General features: G+C 38.9%; 1 protein-coding gene and 1 long non-coding RNA gene across 3 annotated transcripts in view; one reads left to right on the forward strand and one right to left on the reverse strand.

Annotated features, from left to right (window-relative positions):
• Nucleotides 1-19,919, forward strand: part of PUS10 (pseudouridine synthase 10) — a 33,503-nt gene that overhangs the window by 8,184 nt on the left and 5,400 nt on the right. For both annotated transcript variants that reach the window (XM_082757918.1, XM_082757917.1), the window contains exons 5-15: nucleotides 3,920-3,954; nucleotides 6,315-6,426; nucleotides 8,070-8,131; nucleotides 10,698-10,743; nucleotides 12,987-13,051; nucleotides 13,965-14,050; nucleotides 16,634-16,759; nucleotides 18,401-18,457; nucleotides 19,385-19,461; nucleotides 19,555-19,610; nucleotides 19,736-19,853. In XM_082757918.1, the coding sequence (XP_082614044.1) occupies nucleotides 3,920-3,954; nucleotides 6,315-6,426; nucleotides 8,070-8,131; nucleotides 10,698-10,743; nucleotides 12,987-13,051; nucleotides 13,965-14,050; nucleotides 16,634-16,759; nucleotides 18,401-18,457; nucleotides 19,385-19,461; nucleotides 19,555-19,610; nucleotides 19,736-19,853 (840 nt within the window). The remainder of the gene's footprint in view (nucleotides 1-3,919; nucleotides 3,955-6,314; nucleotides 6,427-8,069; nucleotides 8,132-10,697; nucleotides 10,744-12,986; nucleotides 13,052-13,964; nucleotides 14,051-16,633; nucleotides 16,760-18,400; nucleotides 18,458-19,384; nucleotides 19,462-19,554; nucleotides 19,611-19,735; nucleotides 19,854-19,919) is intronic.
• On the reverse strand, nucleotides 16,389-17,216 carry LOC309876980. The gene is made up of 3 exons (XR_014317300.1): nucleotides 17,142-17,216; nucleotides 16,664-16,734; nucleotides 16,389-16,499 (listed from the first exon to the last, which is right to left on the reverse strand). It is a non-coding gene; the product is annotated as an uncharacterized lncRNA (long non-coding RNA).

The raw sequence follows: 19,919 nt of genomic DNA on the forward strand, positions 1-19,919 counted from the left end.
CTGTGCTCACAGTACCCTAATCTATTGTTTTGCCTTAACTGAAGGGGAAAAGTAATTTCTTTAATTTTCTTTTCACTTTTGAAGTCAGGAGAGGGGAGATGAGATTTGACCTGTGGTCTTATTGTAGCACAGTCGGTTTTCTGACACGCAGAAGTGTTCTCTAGTTTGTAATTGTGCCCCTATAAAACAGGGAAAGGGAGTGATATTAGCCACCCGACGGAGTACCAAACCTTCATTGTGCCTTAAATCAAGGAATTTGAGATTGTTTAAATTGGCATTTGTCAAAGGCAGATTTCTAGACCTGGCTCTGCAGTTGTCATATTTTCTAGTTCAGATGTATGTTCAAGGAAATTCAATTGGAAACTGTTTTTATTTATGATTTTATTTGGGTTATTATGCAAACAAGATTACAATATACTTCATGGCATTTTGTGAAGCAGTCTTACTCATACTGTCTACATATGCACTGTAATGAATCACACTGAATTTGAGTAAACAGTATTCCATCAATACAACCATATTTATTTTGTTCAGTGCTGTGCTGATTTGTGGATCACGTCGCTAACAAAGTCTGTATTCTCTCTCCACCATCCCTCTTTCCCCTTAATATTTCTAGCACTGTTTTTAAGATTTTTCTCATTCTTTTAGGTGTACCAAAGGAAGGATGATAGACATTTTTTGATTGAGTTCCTCTATCAGCATGTAAAAGTGATACATGATCTGGTTCCTTCGGATTTCAACCAAAAGATGATGTGATCCTGGCTCTGCTCCTAAAAGTTCGATACATGTTTTCAAACCTCTTCATTATTTCCTTGACAACAGAGAGTAATTATTTTGACAGAGCATGGGGTAGAGGGGGAGGATGTTTTTATTCTTACAGCACCATATATATCATATATGAAGAATGAAAGACGGGGAAGGGATTTAAGATGCTGAAGAATGTAGATCAGTGATCTTCACTATTTTAGAGATAGGGACTCGGTTTTGGACATTGCATGTGTGTATATGGTTGTGCAGTCACCTTTATGGAGTCCACAGATTGAAACCTGCTCTTTTTAATTTTCCACTGTAGTTGTTTCAAGACAAACAGCTTGGCTTTGGAATTCAGAGGACAGTGAGAACACTCAGGCGTTCAGACTGCGTAAACAGCACTGGTTCAATTAGTTAAGTAGTGTAACACCGGTCTTAATGTGGCACGGTGGTTGTTAGCAGGGAAAGACCTAATACAAAGGCCATTTGAGGTCAAATTTAAAATTTTGGTTAAATGCACTTCAGGTTAATAATTCAGTTAGCATGTTTTTACTGCAGTGCGGAGAGTGGCAGCCACTGTTGGCGCATGCAGAGATAAAATGTAAAGCCTAGATCACTGAACAATTACTAAAGTGAAGTAATAGATCACTGTGTAGGATCAATATGTGAGTCCAAAGAGAAGTGAGTGGGACTGCAAAGAGATGCCCCTCTAAAATGTCTAGCTCCCCAGAGCAAAGCTGGGGAAAGATATGCTTTTGGAAGCTTTTGGCATAAACACTGTTCTTTGGAAGTCTTCAATTTCTTGGTCCTTTTTAATTGTGTTCCGGTCTGGTAGTGTTTCACTGATTTGTTGGCTGATGCTCCCCTGTGCTTACTTTTGTATCTTTCTATTGTTCTTTCTTACCACTGGTAATTTTAATTCTGCTTTTGACCTTTGTTTCAGCCACTGTTAACTCTTGTACTGCTGAGTTCCAGTTGTGGGTGTGACATCTAAGTGATGTTCCTGGGCAGGGCCACATTAAACGAGCCTGCTACATTATTATTTTTTTTTACATAAATAAGGTTGCTAGAGGAGGGGAGTGAAAGCATTTACCATGCACGGATTGAGGACAATCCAGCACTGCAGCGGGTTGTCCAGAGAAGTGGGGCAGTCTCCATTACTGGAGGTTTTCAAGACCTAATTGGATAAAGCCCAGAGCAACCTGGTCTGATTACATAGCTGATTCTGTTTTAAGCACAAGGTTGGGTAGAGACCTCCTGAGGTCCCTGAATTATCCTCTGGTCTCTCATGTAAGATAAACATTGCTTCTTGGAACCTCCCTTCAAAGTAGTACACCAGGAGCTGCCGAAGGTGGCATTCACGGAGGATTTGCACAAAGCTACAGAGGGGCAGCTGGGAGAAAAAGAGAAAAAACGAAAAGGAGAATTCAAGGTGGAATCTGCTCAAGATTCTCAGATCAGATCCGCTAGCCTTTCCTAGGTATGCTGTGTAATAAGTAATTGTTAGGGAATTCCAGCATTTGTACCAACAGCTTCTTCAGGTTTCTAGTAGCGTTTCATCTGTTCTGTAGCTTTTCCATATTCAGCCTGTGACTGCTTGACTGAGTGCTGAGCTTTAAATGAGGGGCAGTCCTCAGGGAAAGGGTTCGTGATTGCCTTAAGAACAAGTGTGTCATTTATTTCATGTTTTTTGTAATGGATGCTAACTGTATTAGATGGCTTTTTTTAATAATATGCCAAACCAGTTTTCAAGTAGCATCCATTCAGATGCTTTTTTTCATTTCTCTGTATGGCAGATAACTGCTAGTTGCACTTGACTTAGGCTGTCAGAGTCTTTTTCTAGTTATAGTGTTAATAACAAGTTTCAAACTGCTTTTAATGCAGCCTGTTCTGTTTTTAAAGCTAGATGGGATTTGAGGTGACTTCGTTGTCAGTTTGCAAACTGATGTCTCAGAAATGTATGCAGTTTGTTTCAGGGAGATGGGATTTCCCATTTTCTTTTGTGTCACTTCCCAGGTCTCTCCAGCAGCAGACTGAACGCTCATTAGTACTCAGGAATATTAATTCGTTTTAAGTTTAGCCAGATATACAAGTAGATTCTGTGTCACTAGGAACATTTTAAAAGTGGGTGGTTTTTTCTTAGTGTGGAGCTAGTGTTATCAGCAAGAGAAACCTAATTGTTTGTCCATGTAGAACAAAACCAGTCCTTAGCTTTTTGTGTGTTCAGGATTTAAACCTCCAGTGTATGCAAATGCTGTGATCAGAATATCAGCACAACTTTAAGCTTTGCCTGTGTATCTTCAATTATTTCTCAAACGCAAGAGTTTTTCTGGAAAAAAAAAAAAAAAAAAAAAAAAAAAAAGAAGTGTGTGGTGGGGGCTTCTGCATTTGACATCATATGCCATATACACTTGTTCCTTCAAAATGTAGGGTGAAACTTCAGATGTGATAAATGGAGATGTAGAGGGAGGAGTGTGTAAAAGTGAGAGCTTTTTCAAAGGGTTATGGAACAGAATAATATGACACACTAGCTTTGGAAGGATTGTTTTAACCAGCACATTGAAAATCTGCAAGTGGAAGAGGGAAATATCAAAATATTTGAGAAACAAGAAAATTTAGCGTAGCATAACAGGCAAAAAAAAAATCACTTAAAGTCTTTTCCTTTGACTATCAGCTTTTTGATGTCCAGAGTTCTCTGTCTGTCAGATTGTCTGAGGAACTGCTAGAAGTTACTTGGAGAGGGTGTCTCCCATGAAGACCCTCTTTCTGCCATATAATCAACTCTTTTTTTAGATATGTTAAAGATACGTCAAGCTTCCGATTGATGTGATGGAAAGTTGATTCAGTTGTCTGTTCCCCAAAAGCTTACCTGTGTTTCTGTCAGTCTGGTGATGGAAGAATGAATAACAGAGTAAGAAACAGCTCACACATGCAGAGCAGGGGTCTTTTGGTCACTACGTAGAGGGAAGAACAAACACCAACTCTGACCTTCAACTCCTAGATAAAAGCTAAATTAAAATTATAATACTTCCTTGTTGTTCTGATTATTATTTTGTTTTTGTTTTTGTTTTAATTCTGCTAGCAGTCTCAAAAAGTTGGAATTTTGAAGCTTAATTTCAGCTGCTTTTTTTTCTTTCTCTTCTTCCTGGGCATGGCTGGTGACATATAGCGTGCTGCTTGGCTGCTGGTAAAACAGGAAATGGGGTGAGTAATTTCTTTTGGCAACTCTCACATCACATCTACTAGTGAGTCCCCCAGATTGAGAGAAAGGAGAGATACTCTTACTATAACTTTTTTCCAGCATAGCAGAAATGAGAAACCATAAGTGGTTTGCAATGGACCTGCTGAGATATGTACGTTAATAAAAATTTTGAGCAATTAATGAATTCATACTGTATTTTCAAGATCAAGACAGTTACTTTCATATAAAGGTGCTTCTGCTAACATTGTGGAACATGTCGAAGCACTTCCTATATTCTTGGCTCAGATTTTAACTTACTTTGTATGTTTAAAGCTAATCAGAAGGAAATTCAGAATTAGGATATGCTGTCATTTTATTTTATTTTTTATTTTTTATTTTTTTTAAATCATCTGCAGCTTGTCGTCTTGCTGCATCTTGTCGTCTGTCTGACAAGTCTTCACCATTTGTCTGTATAAAACATTGTGCAGACAAGAAGATGATGTCTTGTTATGATCCTATTGTTCAGTTTACACAATGCTCACAAAGGATAAGATGGCACCTGGGGTTTGTTTTGTATCCCGGTTTAACCTTAATTGAGGTTTCTTATCTCATTTGCCTTGTGTGGTGTGGTTATAGCTGGGACATGGCATTTCAGCTTGGAGTGCAGGCTGTCTATATAATTGTACAGCTTCCAGTCAATCGTCCCAAGAGGTCCCACGATGCCACCTGTGAGCCAGAATTGTTCTGTACACTGACGATGTAATGAAATATGGACCTCTTTGTTTTGCCACCATATCATGTTTAGCTTACATTAAGAGTGACTGAACATTTTTAGTCAGATAATGGTGAAAAGTCAGTTGTGGTAGCAGAAAGATGTTAGTGTGGTGAGAACAAGTTAGTTTTGACTCTGCTTTTTACCCTCGGTGTTTTGAAATAAATGAGTGATTTTTTTTTTCTACTGTGGGACACTCCCATTCCTGGCCAAATGAGAACATGTAGAGCCATTTTGCGTGGATAGGCTGGCTTTGTTGACAAGAGAAAATAAATTCACTTGTCTCAAAGTTCGTTGAAGATACTGGATTATTCTTTGGTGGAAGCCATCCTGAGTGGAAGTACAGTTTCAAGATATTTATAGAAAGCCAGAGTAAAAGTTGATGAATCACTTCCTACTTTGAGACTAATTTAAAAGTCATTGTTTCATTAAATTGCTTGAGAGGCGATTAGCTTGTAGAGGGCACATCTTGCCTGAGTAGCCATTGGTGCCATTTGTATAGGAGGATATGTGCTCTGCTTTGGCAGGTCATAAGCAAGGGGTTTGAAATCACATGTTGGCATTCTTACAGGCATCTGCTTCTTTTAACTTCCCTCTGCATGGGCGAAGATGGAGTGGTAAAGGCCTGGTTTTGTACCTACAGAGTCAGATCCCAGCAAGTTCAGCTGAGGTTTTCACCTGGAATTTTCCCCTTAGGAATTTGTGTCCACTGGAGTTCATGCCCTCCTTTAATGAAGGAGTGATTCGTCCTTTTAACAATAAAAAATAAGCCTTACAGAAGGTGTTTTTTTGTTTGTTTACAACAAAGAATTTTTTTTTTTTTTGTATATCTCTTCCTAAGCTTTTCTTTGTGTAGACTCTAGAAAGGCTTTTGCAACTGTTGATCTACCATGAAACTCTGGCATGAGTTTCCTCAGTGCATGTTCTCTCAGACAGGAAGAAACATAATCTGTTTTTAAATTGATAATGAAAGAAACACTGGCAAATAGAAACAGGGCAAAGCAAGACATCACTTTGGCTGGAACCTGGACAAGAGGCTCCTTAGCAAATAGCACAGGTGCTGCCCTGCAGGATCCGGATACTCAGTTTACTTAAGCTGAACTAGATGTTGATTTACTATCAGAAGTATCCTGGCTCCATCTGCATGTACCTTCTGTCTTTCTTGTGTTAACATAAGTGCTTATGTGACCACCTGGAGAGCTGATGGTCTCACTGATCTGGTTGGAAAAAAAGAAACAAAAAAAGATTTTTGAGAATTGGGGTTTGCTTTAAATGGCATGGTATGATTTATCATGCTGTGTAGCATCCACATGTGTGTATGTGCTTACTGTGAAGCATCTTACCTGGAATCCCTGTCTGGCCTTAATGTTTCCTCAACGCCTTTTTTATTAATTCAGTGCAAAGCTTCACTGCTGGTACAGGAGGTATCGGAGCAGCCTTTCATTCCTTCATGCTGTGATCTGTACGCTTAGTGTGTTAGTCCATTTCATTTGTACACTGCTTGTTTACCTTGGACAAGCTACTTAATTCTGTCTAGAAATATTATATGTCATGTATCTATCTTTGACAGACTCCTGTGCGAGTTATTATTTCTTTATGTATGTGATTCAGAAAACTGGGCCTTTCCTTGGCAAAGGATGACATCGTTCAACTGAAAGAAGCTTACAAGTGGATTATTCACCCCCAGTTGTCGGAGGAGTTGGGTGTTCCCGCTGATGGAAAGGTATTGTATAAATAAAAAAGCACTTTCTTTTGTGTGTGTGTGTACGTGTATAGATAGGTAGAAATATATATATGTATACAATTTTTATCATTAACAGATCAACAAGTTGCACTGCTTTTATATTCACTGTAGGGGGAAGGAGAGCGGGGGAGTTCTTTTAACGTGAAATCCCCAAGTCTCAATGCCAAAGGGTTCAACTTCCATTTTTATACACAGAGATCACTGAGTATACTGGGACCACTGCAGTCTTCTGCTAAATCTCTTGCTCTTGGGCTCCCGCCCTCCTTTTACAAATGAGACTTTTCCAGGATCTTTGTTTTTTGGAGACCAAGCAATGCTTATATATTCCTTCTTTGCTCTCCTATTACTACCAACACTTTTACCGCTTTGTGAGATAAATTTTTCAGGTTACTTGCATGTTAAATACTGTGGAATATATTTCTGAAACATACTAAAGGAGGGAAGACTGGTCCTTGTTGACTTTAATGACTGCTAGAGATAGGCATGTTGGAACCTGCAGTACTAGTAAACAGGCAATAGGAATGTTTTCTCAAACTGTATTTTCAACTTTCAGGTTCTGACTAACATCCCTAAAATGTTTCTGAAAAACATTGACCACATGTGACATTCAGAAGTTGTCAGGAAAATTCAGAAACACCATCATCTTGACTGTAAAATCTCTGCAAACATGTCTAAAAATCCTGCTGAAGACAAAGCAGTCTGTAGTTTTTACTTGTCATCAGCCGTAGGACTGACCCCAGGACTAGTCTCAGTCGTTAAGTTGATTTGTCAACTTCCGTAGTAATTACAGGTTGTCTTTTCCCAGGAGTGCTAATTGAAAGCATCCCTTTTGTCTTAGTGAAGAGAGAATCACTCAGTCAACCTGAAGATGATCCAAGAAGAAACAAACTTCTTACATACTGAGTTAGCAAAAGCTTTACAACACTTAGGCACTGAGCCACTTCAGACACCATTGTACCATAAAAGTTACTTGTGTAGTACCCTTTATCTACAAGCCACTTGAATATTAGCCAATCTTTTCAATAGCCCTCTTGAGGTATACTGGTATCTGAATAACAGAAGTAATGAGTGTTGTTTGCCCAAGGCCAAAGAGGGAATTGGGGGTAGAATTGAGATTACACTGGAGTTTCTAGTCTAGCTGTCAATCCACTAGGACATGTTGCCTTTCTTTGCCCCAAGGCCATCCAGTCATTGCAAACGAAGCCCCTGACAAAATTCTTCAGTGGTGACTACTACAGGGTTTTTATCTTTATTCCACGCTAGGCACTGCTCTCCCAGAAGGTGTGTTAAGTTTAGTGACCGTAATAGGCTTTGAGCATATACTGTCTCTGACTCAATTCCCCCTGTGCAAAATGGGGCCAGTATCTATGATGTGTAGGTCACTCATGTTATTGAAGTGCTCTGAGATCATCTTTGGGTACTTCAGAAATGCAAATGCCATTATGGCACAAGTTTTAATGTCTTTCTTTAGACTGTGTTGTAGAATAAGTGGATTACTTTCTCTTTTGCCTACCTCTTTACTATTTTCTTAGTATTACAATAAGTATGCTTGAGAATATCCTCCTGGTTTGTTTAACAAAGTATTACCACCCCCACCTTTTTTTTTTTTTTTTTTAATTTAGAGTTTGTTTGAAGTTAGCGTGGTCTTTGCTCACCCAGAAACAGATGAGGAGTGCCGTTTCCTGTAAGTTTTGATATAAATAACAAAAGATCTTTATCTAAATATTGTGCAACTTTGTTGGTTTGGATTTGCTACAGATGAGAATATGCAGTGTTTATAAACTCGAACGGGCCCTGCATTTAAACTCCCTCATATTCAGATAGAGCTGCAAAGCTTAAAGTTATGCCACCTCTGTCTGGTTAATTCTGTGCTTTAAAGCCAATAAACAAAATCATCCAGAATTTTGATTTGGACTGGAAGGATAACATTTGGAAAAAGTTGTAGAATTTCAGCCCTTTTCAAACTCTTCACCCTCCTCAACATGGCTGTATCATTTCAAAAAAATAAACTCAAAACACATAGTTGAGGGTGGGGGAATCTTTTTGAGGTCATGTCTAGGTTTTCCTGTTCTCATCCTGCTCATGGATGGGAGGGAAGGTTTAGAAGTGGGTTCATCCAAATTAGCTGCTTGATTAAAACAAACAGAAGTTCCCTGGCCACCACATACAATCTTTGTCCTGGCCCAACAGTGCATTTGCTGTATAAATCCTTCTTTAACACAAAGAAGCAAAATATTTCTGTGAATTTAGCTACCGTTGAATCTGATTTCTCAAAATCTGGCAGTAGTATATTCTGGATAATTAGGTTTGCTCTTCCTGTTTGCTGATGCTTCCTGGAAAAGTTGAGTTTCACTCAGTGTCATCACTTGTGCTCCTACGACAAGTTAAATCCTAACAGAGACAGAGGCTCCTCATAGAGCTTCTGATTTCTGCGTCATGTAGTGACTTCATCCCTGGAGACGAGATATTTCCTTTGCAGCCCTTATTGGTTTCCCTCGTTGTACCTCTTCTGGCAATTTGTGAGTGCCCCGTCTGCCACCTTCTTAGTTTTCAACAACTGCATACTCAGTGGCAGACCTAGTATTAGGAACAAAGTATTATCAGCATTTGCTGAATTTCTTTCCTTTCCAGCATCTTAAAGACCGGGCAAATGTAAAAGTATTAGAGCCAAACTGCATTTTTACCCACATTCCTACAAAAACTCAAAAGCTCCCAGCATACCTGTGTTCTTATTTACTTAATTTTACTTGATCAGTTCTTATGTCCTGTAGTGCTCTTCTTTCCTCTGAAGCATGGCAGCTCTTATTTTCATCTCATCTTCCCTGTACCTTTTTTATGACCTTCCAAAAACGTTGATGCTGAGCATGTTGTGATGCCAGTGTTGGTGCTCCAAGAGGAATAGCTGTAGAAGGGAAAAGTGTAAAGAATTTATGTTCCACATTCCAGCTACTCAGGTCTATTCCATGTGTCTTGACAATATCCCTTTATTTGCCTTCTCTTTGTGGCACACTTAAACAGCAATTGAGATTTTGGATGTTCTTCTGAAGTAACAACACAGTCCCTAACTTAATTTTGTGGTAGTTTCTCAGGTGTCAGGACATTCCCCATACGTGGAAGGTTGGCTCTGAACATGTCTGGGGCAATGTTTTAATTTCAGTGTAAACAGAGAAATTTGGTAATTGTCAGAGCTTTAGTAATGACAGTTGTATGGAAGCAAAATTAAGACCTTGACTCAACCTGGAGAAGTTCCCCCAGCTCCAAGTATGCTTTTGGAAGGGATTTCCAAGTATGACATCTGCAATTTCTCCTCTTGTGAGCTGTTTTTACAGAATCATGTGTAGCTATGTGTGCCAAAATGACTCTTGGTTTGATGTGGAAGGTCAAATTGGCTCTTGTTAGTTTATATTTGGAGATTTATATTTAAATTCTGAAAGAGGGGATTTGTGATGCTTTGTATCACAACTGACCAGGAAGGCTGCTTGTACAGAAACTGCAAGAGGTCAGACCTACTTCTTTATAGTCTACAGTAGTTATAAAAGTGTTGAAAAGCACCGGCAAGAATTGATAAACTGTGTTGGAGGCTAGAAACCATCTCTTACTGCATACACAGAAATCCACTAATAGGAACAATAATTTCCTTTACAGTACTCAGAAAAAATGTTTCACTGACTCGGCTTTCACTTTTGTGAAGCAACCAATAGTTTCCTTTTGAAGGGGCAAAACACAAATGGTATCAAATACCTGGGGTTACTTTTTTCTGTAGTAAGCTGAATTTTCCTATCCAGAAGCAGCAATTTCTGTCTCTGGCTTGGATATGTTTACTTTTGCAGCGTACATTGTCTAAGAGCAGGAAATGCAGATTTCAAGATGTCAGCATACCTTGAGCAGAACTTAAACATTGATCATAACATTTATTGAGAAGGGTTGAAAAGGACTGAAAGATAAACTTCTCATGTGCTTTTCCATCCCATCTCAAAACTGAGGAACATTAGTGTTGGTCAGAGCAAGACAGGCTTACGCAGCTTTGTGATTTATCTCTAGGTCAGGCAATGCACACTTTCCACCATTTGTGGCTTAGGATAAAATTGATTTAAAAATCTGGTCTGTGCTAAACTGTGGAAGTGAGATGCTGGGCATACTGGGATACAAAGACCATTTACATGCTATGCTTGTCTGTCCCTGATTTTTTGTTTTGTTTGTTTTTTGTTTTTTCTGTAAGAGTAGCAGCTAATTTTCATCTCTCTATTCAGAGCCACAGCCTGTCCGGATTGTTTCAAGCCAGCAAAAAACAAACAGGTAGGATCTCATCATTGTTGTATTTTCTTTCTGACATTCAAAATTTCACAGCTGTAACTACAGTGAAGAACTTACCTGGGTATTCAGTCTGTTTAATGTCTGTTCTTCCTTCATCAGAAACGTCCCAGAATTTTCCGTTGTCTGAAAATAAAGTCATCTCCTTTTATTCGCTTAACATTTCTTTTCTTAGGAGAACTACGACCTTGTTACTTTTCTTTAGCTCATTAATTTTCCAGATTGTCCAAAGGAATACTTTTAGGACTGTTCTCTGTAAATACATCCCTTCAGATGTAAGAATTTGATTCTCATGCATTAAAAGTAGCATAAAATACGATCCTCAAGCTCTCTGTAGGTAAAACAGTTCAGATAAGTCACATTGTGAAGAGGAGACTCCGCAGCTGAAAGAGAATGATCACACCAGAGTTTTCACGTCCTCTGATCTGAATGAAAGACACGGTACATCCAGGGTGGTTTTATCCTGTCTACTTCTGGAGCAGGGGAAGAAAGAAAAGGGACCTTGCCACTCGTTGCATACCCTGAGCACACACAATCATTGAGAGAAAAGAGGGGGTGTAAGAATAAAAAGCAGTTGGAGATAAGCTGATAGGAGTAGGATGGTGGGTGTGATGCGAGGGAGAACAGGTAACTTCTGTCAGCAGCCTATGAGAGGCCTTTTGTTCCTTCTGGTGAACAGTCTGCCGACTTTTGGTGGAAGCAGTCTGACCCTGGAATTCTGCCTGCTGTACTCCACCTGACATGGAATACACACAAGTCTTTTTTTAGAAGTATTGTATTGTCATAACTCACTGCTTGCTGCATGGCTTTCCTTTAAAAGGGGGAAACCCCCCGTAAGGAGCTAAAACCAGCAGGGCCTAGCTGTTGAAACCATGCAGGCAACAAGATGTAGGGGAATCTAAAGGAAGAAATAGAGCCTCTGAAGAGCCATCAGAGGCTCATCCTTACAAAGAAGCTGTGCTTGAAGCTAGCGTCAAGGGCTGTGTTAATCAGAAATGGTATAAAAGCTGGATCCTGAGTAAAAAATTGTCATCTACTGTAGATGACAATTTAAACATACTGTTACTTTAAAGGTTTTCCAGCTCATCTGTCCTATGAGGAAGGAAGGTACTTTTATCTGTACTTTATCTCTAGTTTATGCTTAGGTAGAGAAGCAGCAACTTTCCTGAAGGCATCCAGGATGTCCTGGATCATCAGAGCAAGAACTTGAATCACCCCAAACAGCAATTCAGTATTTTTTACTGTTTTTCCAAGTCCTGAAGCTGAATGAAAACATGACTTTTCAGTTCCTTTCCACATACCAGTGCTCTTCCTGAAGCGTTTAGACTTACGGTCTGGATGGGTGGACAGCTAGATGGGTAATAATCCATGTGAGTGGGCTTAAAGGGTAGTGGTTACTGGGTGTCATACTCTATCTGGATGCCTGTGATAGCAGAGTGCTGCAGGAGTTTGTCCTGGGATCCCTCCTTCTGAGCATCTTTATAAAAACCTGGAGGAGACTGTAGAGTCTATTCTCATCGAGTTTGCTGATGACAACAAATTGGAAGGACTGTTAGATACACCTGAGGGCAGAGCTGTAGGCAGGCTGAAGGAACGGGCTGCTGCAAGCCGTATGAAATTTGGCAGCATCAAACACACAGTCTGACACCTGGGAAGGATTAAACTCTGTCAGCAACACGGACTGGGGACTGCCAGGTTGGGAAGCAGCACAGTGCATGGTAGAAGATGGAGAAACAGTGGCCATAAGGTGAAATGAGAGGTTCAAAGTAGATGCAAGAAAAAAACTTCACCATGAGGACAGTCAGAGCTACCAAAAACTTCACCATGAGGACAGTGGAGCAGGCTACCTCCAGGGAGGGTTTGCAGGTTCCATCCCCGGGGGATTTCAAGACCCAACTCTACAAAACCCTGAGCATATAAGTGTACAACAATAATCATTATGTTCTGATCTGTAAGCTGCACTAATTATGTTGTTTTCATGTTGTGAGTAAAGCTACTTGGATATATTTAGGCAAAATTACTTGTTGCTCTTTGTTGCCCTGTTAAGGTTTAAGGTCACAGTGAGCTCTCGCTGATACAGAGTTTGTAGGTATAAGAAAACATAAAACATAAGTGAAAAAAATGTATTGTGAGAAGTGTCTCGTGTGTATGTATTAGGGTTTCTTTCTTTTTTAGGCATATCCTTTCTTAACTTCTCTTCTTGACTCATTTTTTATTTCACTGTGCAGTCTGTTTTCACTAGAATGGCAGTTATGAAAGCCTTAGAGAAGATAAAAGAAGAGGATTTTCTCAAGTAAGTATATACTGAAACTAGTTCTTAGTATTGTTCTTTTGTATAGAATTAGGATGGGGAGGAAAATATTAGGTGGGTAAGTGGTAGTAAGATGACTATAAAAGAACTAATTGTTTAAATTCCGCTAGTGTATTATTTGAAATGTGTTGCATTTTCTAATAATAAAATATAATTCTTGATTTTTTAGTTAAAGCAATGTTAAAATGCTTGTATTAAGCCACAGGAGATGGAAAACTGGACAAACGATGCAAACGATGGTCTTCTTCCCATCAGTAATATTGCTTCATTGTTTTCATATCCCAGGAGCACCACAGAAGAGCAGCTGTAGGTCAGGGAGTTGCAGTTCTGCTTGGTGCTGCCGGCAGTGCGTCACTGCAAGTCTCTGGGCTGGCATGGGGTTTAGAATGGTTGGAAGTGAAAACAGCTTATTGCAGGATTGCCAATCTCACACATTGAAACAAATCTTTATGTGCATCCTCAAAACCACAGGAGAGATTTAGAAATCGTGGAACTTCCACCCGTGTTATGAACCTGAGTCTGTAAGGCAAACTTCTCTTTACAAGAACAACATTTTTCCCATATTTCCAAAATGGTAGGGGTGGGTTGAGCTTTAAGAAAACACCAGACAGTGTAATATGGTTAAAATAGAGGAACAAGCAAGCAGCAAAAACACAAGCAGTAGGAAGACATCAGTAAACATTTTCTCAGTAGTTCACTATGTTTAAATGCCCTAAATCTTCACAGCTCTTTTCTTTATTCATCTCTTGCTATTCCAGCTACTAATGTGAATACTGAATTTATACTGTAGCTGTGTTTTTAGTACCTGAAGCCATTGTTTTCCATGCCATTATTACCAGGGTGATGCTCTGTTATGTTCTGGTATTACTAGTTTTTCTCAATCTTTCTTTTACAGGCATTTTCCGTGTCCCCCGTGTTCACCAAAGAACCTCTGTGTTGCGCTGGAAATTCAGTGCAATAATGGTGCAGTTTTTGTGGCTGGTAAAGTGATCCATTTATTTGCTGCTCTGTTGTCTTAAGCGTAACTTTGTAATGCTGCCACAAGAGCCAGGAGACTCTTGCTATCTGTTGACTCCTGTAATTACTTATAAGGAGCAAAGAATTAAATCTAGCTCTATCTAAGGGTGGACTTGGAAAGGGGAAGAAATTATATTGGTCTTGCTTCCTGTCTCCTTGGGATAACCCTTATCCCTGCAAATGCTGCAATTGCAGTACAGCCCCTCACGATGAGTGCATGGTTAGGGAAAGGCATTTCCTCACTAGATAAGCTGTCAGCAGAGCTGTGCTGTTCCTTTGCTGGGATTTTGAGTTGGATTTAGCAGTGTTCACCGTCTGGATTTATCTGCATATTACTTCAGCCAAAACTGTTGATCTTCATGAAATTAATTAAAAGTGAAATTTTGGAAATCTTAGCCCCCTCCAACCCAAGGTAACATACGGAATAATTGGGTAAGGCAGGTAGTGCAACAACATTTGATGTCCCTGCATTGAGATGATTCTGTTGTTGCCTATAAGTGTATCTAACCTTCCCCAGGCCTGTGTATGAACAACCACATATTTAATTATACACAGACTATTAAAAAATACAATTATAAGCCTATATGCTATGTTTAAAAGGAGGGTAAAAATCCTGAGTAAAGGAAAACTTCAAATGAAAAGAAAAAAATGTGAAATTGAGTATTCTCATGGCAGGCTAGTTGGTGTTCTCTATATACCTGTTTCTTATTTTTAATTACCAATTAGACAGTTAAATATACATTTTCATGAAACCAAGATACCTGATTTCTTTTAGCCTTTTCCAAACACCCTGTTTTATTGGGTGGTTTTATCATGTATGTAGAAAGACATAGTCAGTTTTCTGCATGTGATTGAATTGAATTTTGTTTTTGTGTTTTGTAACTTATAGATTGGGATGTTTTTTTGTTTGTTTGTTTTGTTTTGTTTTGTTTTTTAGGGTAGTGGTGGTGTTCCAAACAAACAAAAAAACCACAACCCTATGTTATCTCTAATTTATAAAGAAAATCCAGAAGAATTTCTTGAATACAGTGCAGTTTTTTGTTTGTTTGTTTGTTTTGTTTTTGCTATTACAGCAGTTTAATTGAGATTTGGATCTTAATTTGTAAGCACAGTTTCAGAGTTTGTGTCACCCTCTTGACCTTACCTTTGGTGTTTACTGATCCCTTCCCTCTGCTACTCTTTTTTTTTTTTTTTTTTAAGTGTTCAGGAGAAGCTGTCAAATTGAGAAATACCTGTGTTTTTTTACCCACTCTGGCTCAGATCAAAAGCTAAAATTATTAGAATGGGGAGTTGAAAGAAAAAAAATGTATTATTTTCCTATTTCCATTTTATGGAGAGAGAATTTAGCAATGTGAAGCTGACTTCTGAATGGTTATTCATAGTACTTTCATTATTTGCCCCATCGAAACAGTATTAGTCAGTTTCCCCATTTGTTTGTGTGGGTTTTTCTGCAGATCAAAATGCAGGAAGGAAGTGTTGTTAGAAATAGGAAAGTATGATACTGAAAGCCAAAAAAATGGAGATGACAAAGACACAGGTACCATATGCACAGCTACTTTGAACTCCTTTTTTTGTTTCATAAATGCAGGGTTTCGGTTTGGAATATGTTAGTGCAGGGGGGTTGCTCGTTCTTTTTGAATGAGCTCCCTGTTTTGTGCATATTTTCACTTATAAAACCTGTCAGCAAGAAAGCTCATCTTGGTCGTCTGTGTCAGGCTCGTTCGTGGTTGTAGCAGCCCTCGCGTCGCGTGCAAGCATGACATAATACCAGACTAGGACTGGAATCAGTCAGAGGATGGCAATCTGTTTGCATAGCAATGTTCCAAGGTTCTTGAAATTTGCACTGGTTTATTACTGAGGTATTTTGCTAGCGTGGTTTTCCTTGTAACAAGCCAAAGCATTGTAGTTTGGGTTTCTTCTGTTAAACATTCAGACAAGGCAGAACTTGGATTGAAACCTGAACTATTTGACAGAAGGATGTGGGGGAACTTGTTTACTTAGGACGTAAATAGATTGGTGAACAAGCACATATATATATATATTTGTGTATATACATATATCCTGTTTATCTAGTGAGGATGTATCAAGCTATACCTCAATATATAATACTGATTTCATTTATTTATTTATTTGTATAAAAAACACTAGTTCGGCTTGGAGGAAATTGGCTCAATACCGTGCTCTGATTCAAAGAATAATTATTCAGAACTAAGTTGCCTCAGACTGGGTACTTGGATCTCTGTTTTTTCCTTCTCAGTTGTGTTAGTCTTTGTACAGTTTTGTTTATATGCTTCTCATACCTGAGGGTTTGACTGCAGCAATAGGTTCTCCACATGTGCCTTTAAGCTGGTCATCTTGGGTGCTGAAACACTTGCAGGTCCAGGAGCATGAATTTGTTGCTGCAGTGCTCTTGCTGTAAAACAAGGTTAAGTGTCTAAAATTATTTTCATGAGGCTCCAATGGAAGTTAAATGCATTTTAATATGGAATACTGGTTCTTTTGTCCATTACTTAAGAACGCTTACAGGTAACATGCTTGTTTGTACAGGAAGGTACAATAAATATTCAAGGAATTTACCTCAGACTCCCTGGATTATTGATGGGGAGCGAAAGCTGGAGTCTTCAGTGGAAGAACTGATTTCGGAGCATCTAATGGCAGAATTCAAAGCAGACAGTAAGTGTCTAGGAGATCCTTTACCATACATATCTCTCATTATTTCTAGAATATTTTTTCTTAGTAGCTACTCACTTAATACAAGAGTGTAATGGAAAACACTCCGTTTCTTTATCCCTCTCCTACCCTTCTGAGCCAAAGCCCATAAGCTGTTTTTTAGCTATGGCCTATGAGTAACTAGATGATTGTATTTCATACAGTATCTTTTATCCTTCTAAAATATCTCCTCAGCTGATCTGATGATGCAAAAAGTCTGCTTTTATGTGGTAGTATTTTTGTCTCGTAACAGTTGGTAATTCATTCAGTGACTCCTAATGAGGAGGTTTTTGCCACGGGCATTCCATAATATCTGCCTAGCCTTCAACCCCTTCATGTTTCTTACCTTGATTAATTTATTTTCTTCAGTGCATAGAGTTCCATAAGATAAATGCTTATCCAGGGATTATCCAGATGAAATAATCATTGCCTGTCATTTGTCGCCTGCTAGACTTGGAGACATAGAACGCCCAAGGAAAAATTGCATTACATATTAGATTAGAAAAAAAGAGTTTCTTTCCCCTTCTTTCCTCCCTCCCAAGAGTTGCTATGTTAATCTGAACACTAGAAAAATTCTCAGACTATGTCTTCAGACCAATTAGTATGTAACACCTGACTTTAGCTTGCAGAATTACCACAGGTGACCACCTATAAATATGCCTATAAATAACGGTGAGGAGCAATATAAACGTACAGGAAGACTGTTGTCAGCAGGTCAAGGGAGGTGATCTGCCTTTTCTCAGCAGTGGTGTGACACTGTCCTGGGCCCAGTTTGGGGCTCCTGTGCAAGAAAGACATGGACATGCTACACTGAGTCCAGCAAAGGGCTGTGAAGTTGATAAAAGATCCAGAGCATGTTTTGTCCAAGGAGAGTCCAACTAAGAAAATTCTGATGTTGTGACAGAAAAAAGCCTTCAGGACCATGGAAACATTTTCTCGCTGTTATTTAGTTGTCATTACATGACTGGAGAAGTGAGGGATAATAAAAACTAAGAAAATCTTTGTGCTCTTGTCTGTTCCCTATAGAGGAAAAAAAAATAAAAGTGAAACAGTTTTTCAGAGACCCTTTATAGTGGAGCTGCAAAGTTACTATTTAGTGCAAGGTTTGGTCTCCCAGTCCATCTTCAGGCAAAGCTTGAAGATAGAAGGGGTGTGATACAGGAAACTAAATATCCAACAATACATGTTTGTAGCTTGAAAGACAAAAACAAAAACAACCAACCAACCAAACAAAAAAAAAGTGGTTATCTTTCAGATTGGACCTGAATTTTCTTCCTCTTCTGCCCAGGAGAGCAGACTAGGAGAAATTTCTCTGAAATCTTTGGAAACCATTGGGTGTATTTAAGTTCTGTTTTGGAGGAAGACAGCTCACATTGATTGGCCAAAAAATTAGGAGTGCTTTTCAAGAAATTAATGAGCATGAAGGAATAAACAGAAACTGTTTCCCTCTTGATTTGCTCAAATACAGTGCAGGCTTCATTTTATAAAGATAACTATTTGAAGTATATTTGCAAACAAATTTAGAATATCTCACCTTTTAAAAGCTGTGGAGAGTATTAAAAATGTAAAGTAAAATCTCATCTCCCGTGTTCAAATCTGTTATAGGCTTTAATTTTTCCTCCTCTGGAAGAGAAGATGTGGATGTACGAACACTAGGCAATGGTAAGGCTTGAAACATCTCTTGTGAAACACAGAAACAAACAAAATGGAGCTACCCTGATAGGTCTTGCTGACTGCTAAGTGCATAAGTGTGTGACTGGGCATGCTTTGAAGTTTTATGGTGGAAACATTTTAGTGATATTTATGTATTTCTTCCCAAAGACTTCATAGCTTCATAAAAAGAACTGAAAGAGGAGACCTTTTTCTGTGTCCCTGGCTGCATAGCTGCATGGAAAAGCAGAGCTTGTTACGAATATTTTGTTTTATTCACTTCCTATTTTTAAAACCTTTATGCCAGACAGATTCCTGTCTTGTTTTCTGTTGGGTCCTTGTGCTTTGCCTGTCACTGGGGAGTGGGGAAGCCTTGTTTTCTTTTTGAACTTGGCTCCTTTCTAAAGGTCAGTATTGGAAAATACTCTGAATCTACTATATCCAAAGGAGCAGGGGGGAAGAAAAAGTGAAAACTAACAATGATACATTCCAGTTCCTGTCTGATTGGGAGTGTCGTTCTTGGCATTGCTTTTACTGGGGAGCATCCCTGGCCCTCAGCACAGAAAGCACAGCTATTGCAACAGATGTTTAGCTGAGGGAGCGGGATTTAACATCATCCTGCACCTGGGCATTGCTGTAGGTGACAGAAAATAAGCTAATTAACTTTTTTTCTTATTTTATTTTTTAATTAGCACAGACTTGTACAAGATGTCTTCTGGGAAGTCGTAATTTGCACTTATTGCTGATACTGGGGTTTAGTAGCCAAAAAAGTCCCTTGTTTCTTTCCTTCCATCTGATGTTACATCCCTAAGCCTGCAAGTTCCTATCCCTGTTTGCATAACAGCAGACAGCCTTCACACCTTCCAACCTTACTGCATAAATTCAAACGTTAATTTAGAACAACATGTTTTTATGTTTTATGACTGTGCATGTTGCCAGGAAGGCCCTTCGCCATTGAGCTTGTGAATCCTCGTAGAATACATTTTACTGCTGAGGAAATGAAGGAACTTCAGCAGGTAAATCATTTGCACCTCCCGGAACTCATAAAGCATGTGTTTCTTCTCTAAGAGAGCAGTTTTGCTAACTGGTTCTTTTTTTAAATATCACAGACAATTAATAACTCGTCAGACAAAATACGGGTTCGAGATTTACAGCTTGTCACCAGGTCAGTATTTATCATTGCTGGCAAGGGATTTCAAAGTGACGCTTTGGGAGTTTTGCAAGCGTTCTTGCTCACAGCATTATATAATTATGCTTATGTTACATGAGTAATTAATTTCTTTTATTTAGAGAGGCAATTGGTCGTATGAAGGAAGGTGAAGAGGAAAAAACAAAGACCTATAGTGCCTTAGTATGGACAGACAAAGCAATACAGAAAGAAGATATTGCATTTCTAGATGATATCAAGGTATCTGTAGCTCTTTTTTTTTTTTTTTTTTGTTAATTTATGTAGTACCTGTCCTGGTGTCTTAGG

Source organism: Aythya marila (genome assembly GCF_965140915.1).
Source record: "Aythya marila genome assembly, chromosome: 3".
Taxonomy (NCBI): Eukaryota; Metazoa; Chordata; class Aves; order Anseriformes; family Anatidae; genus Aythya; species Aythya marila.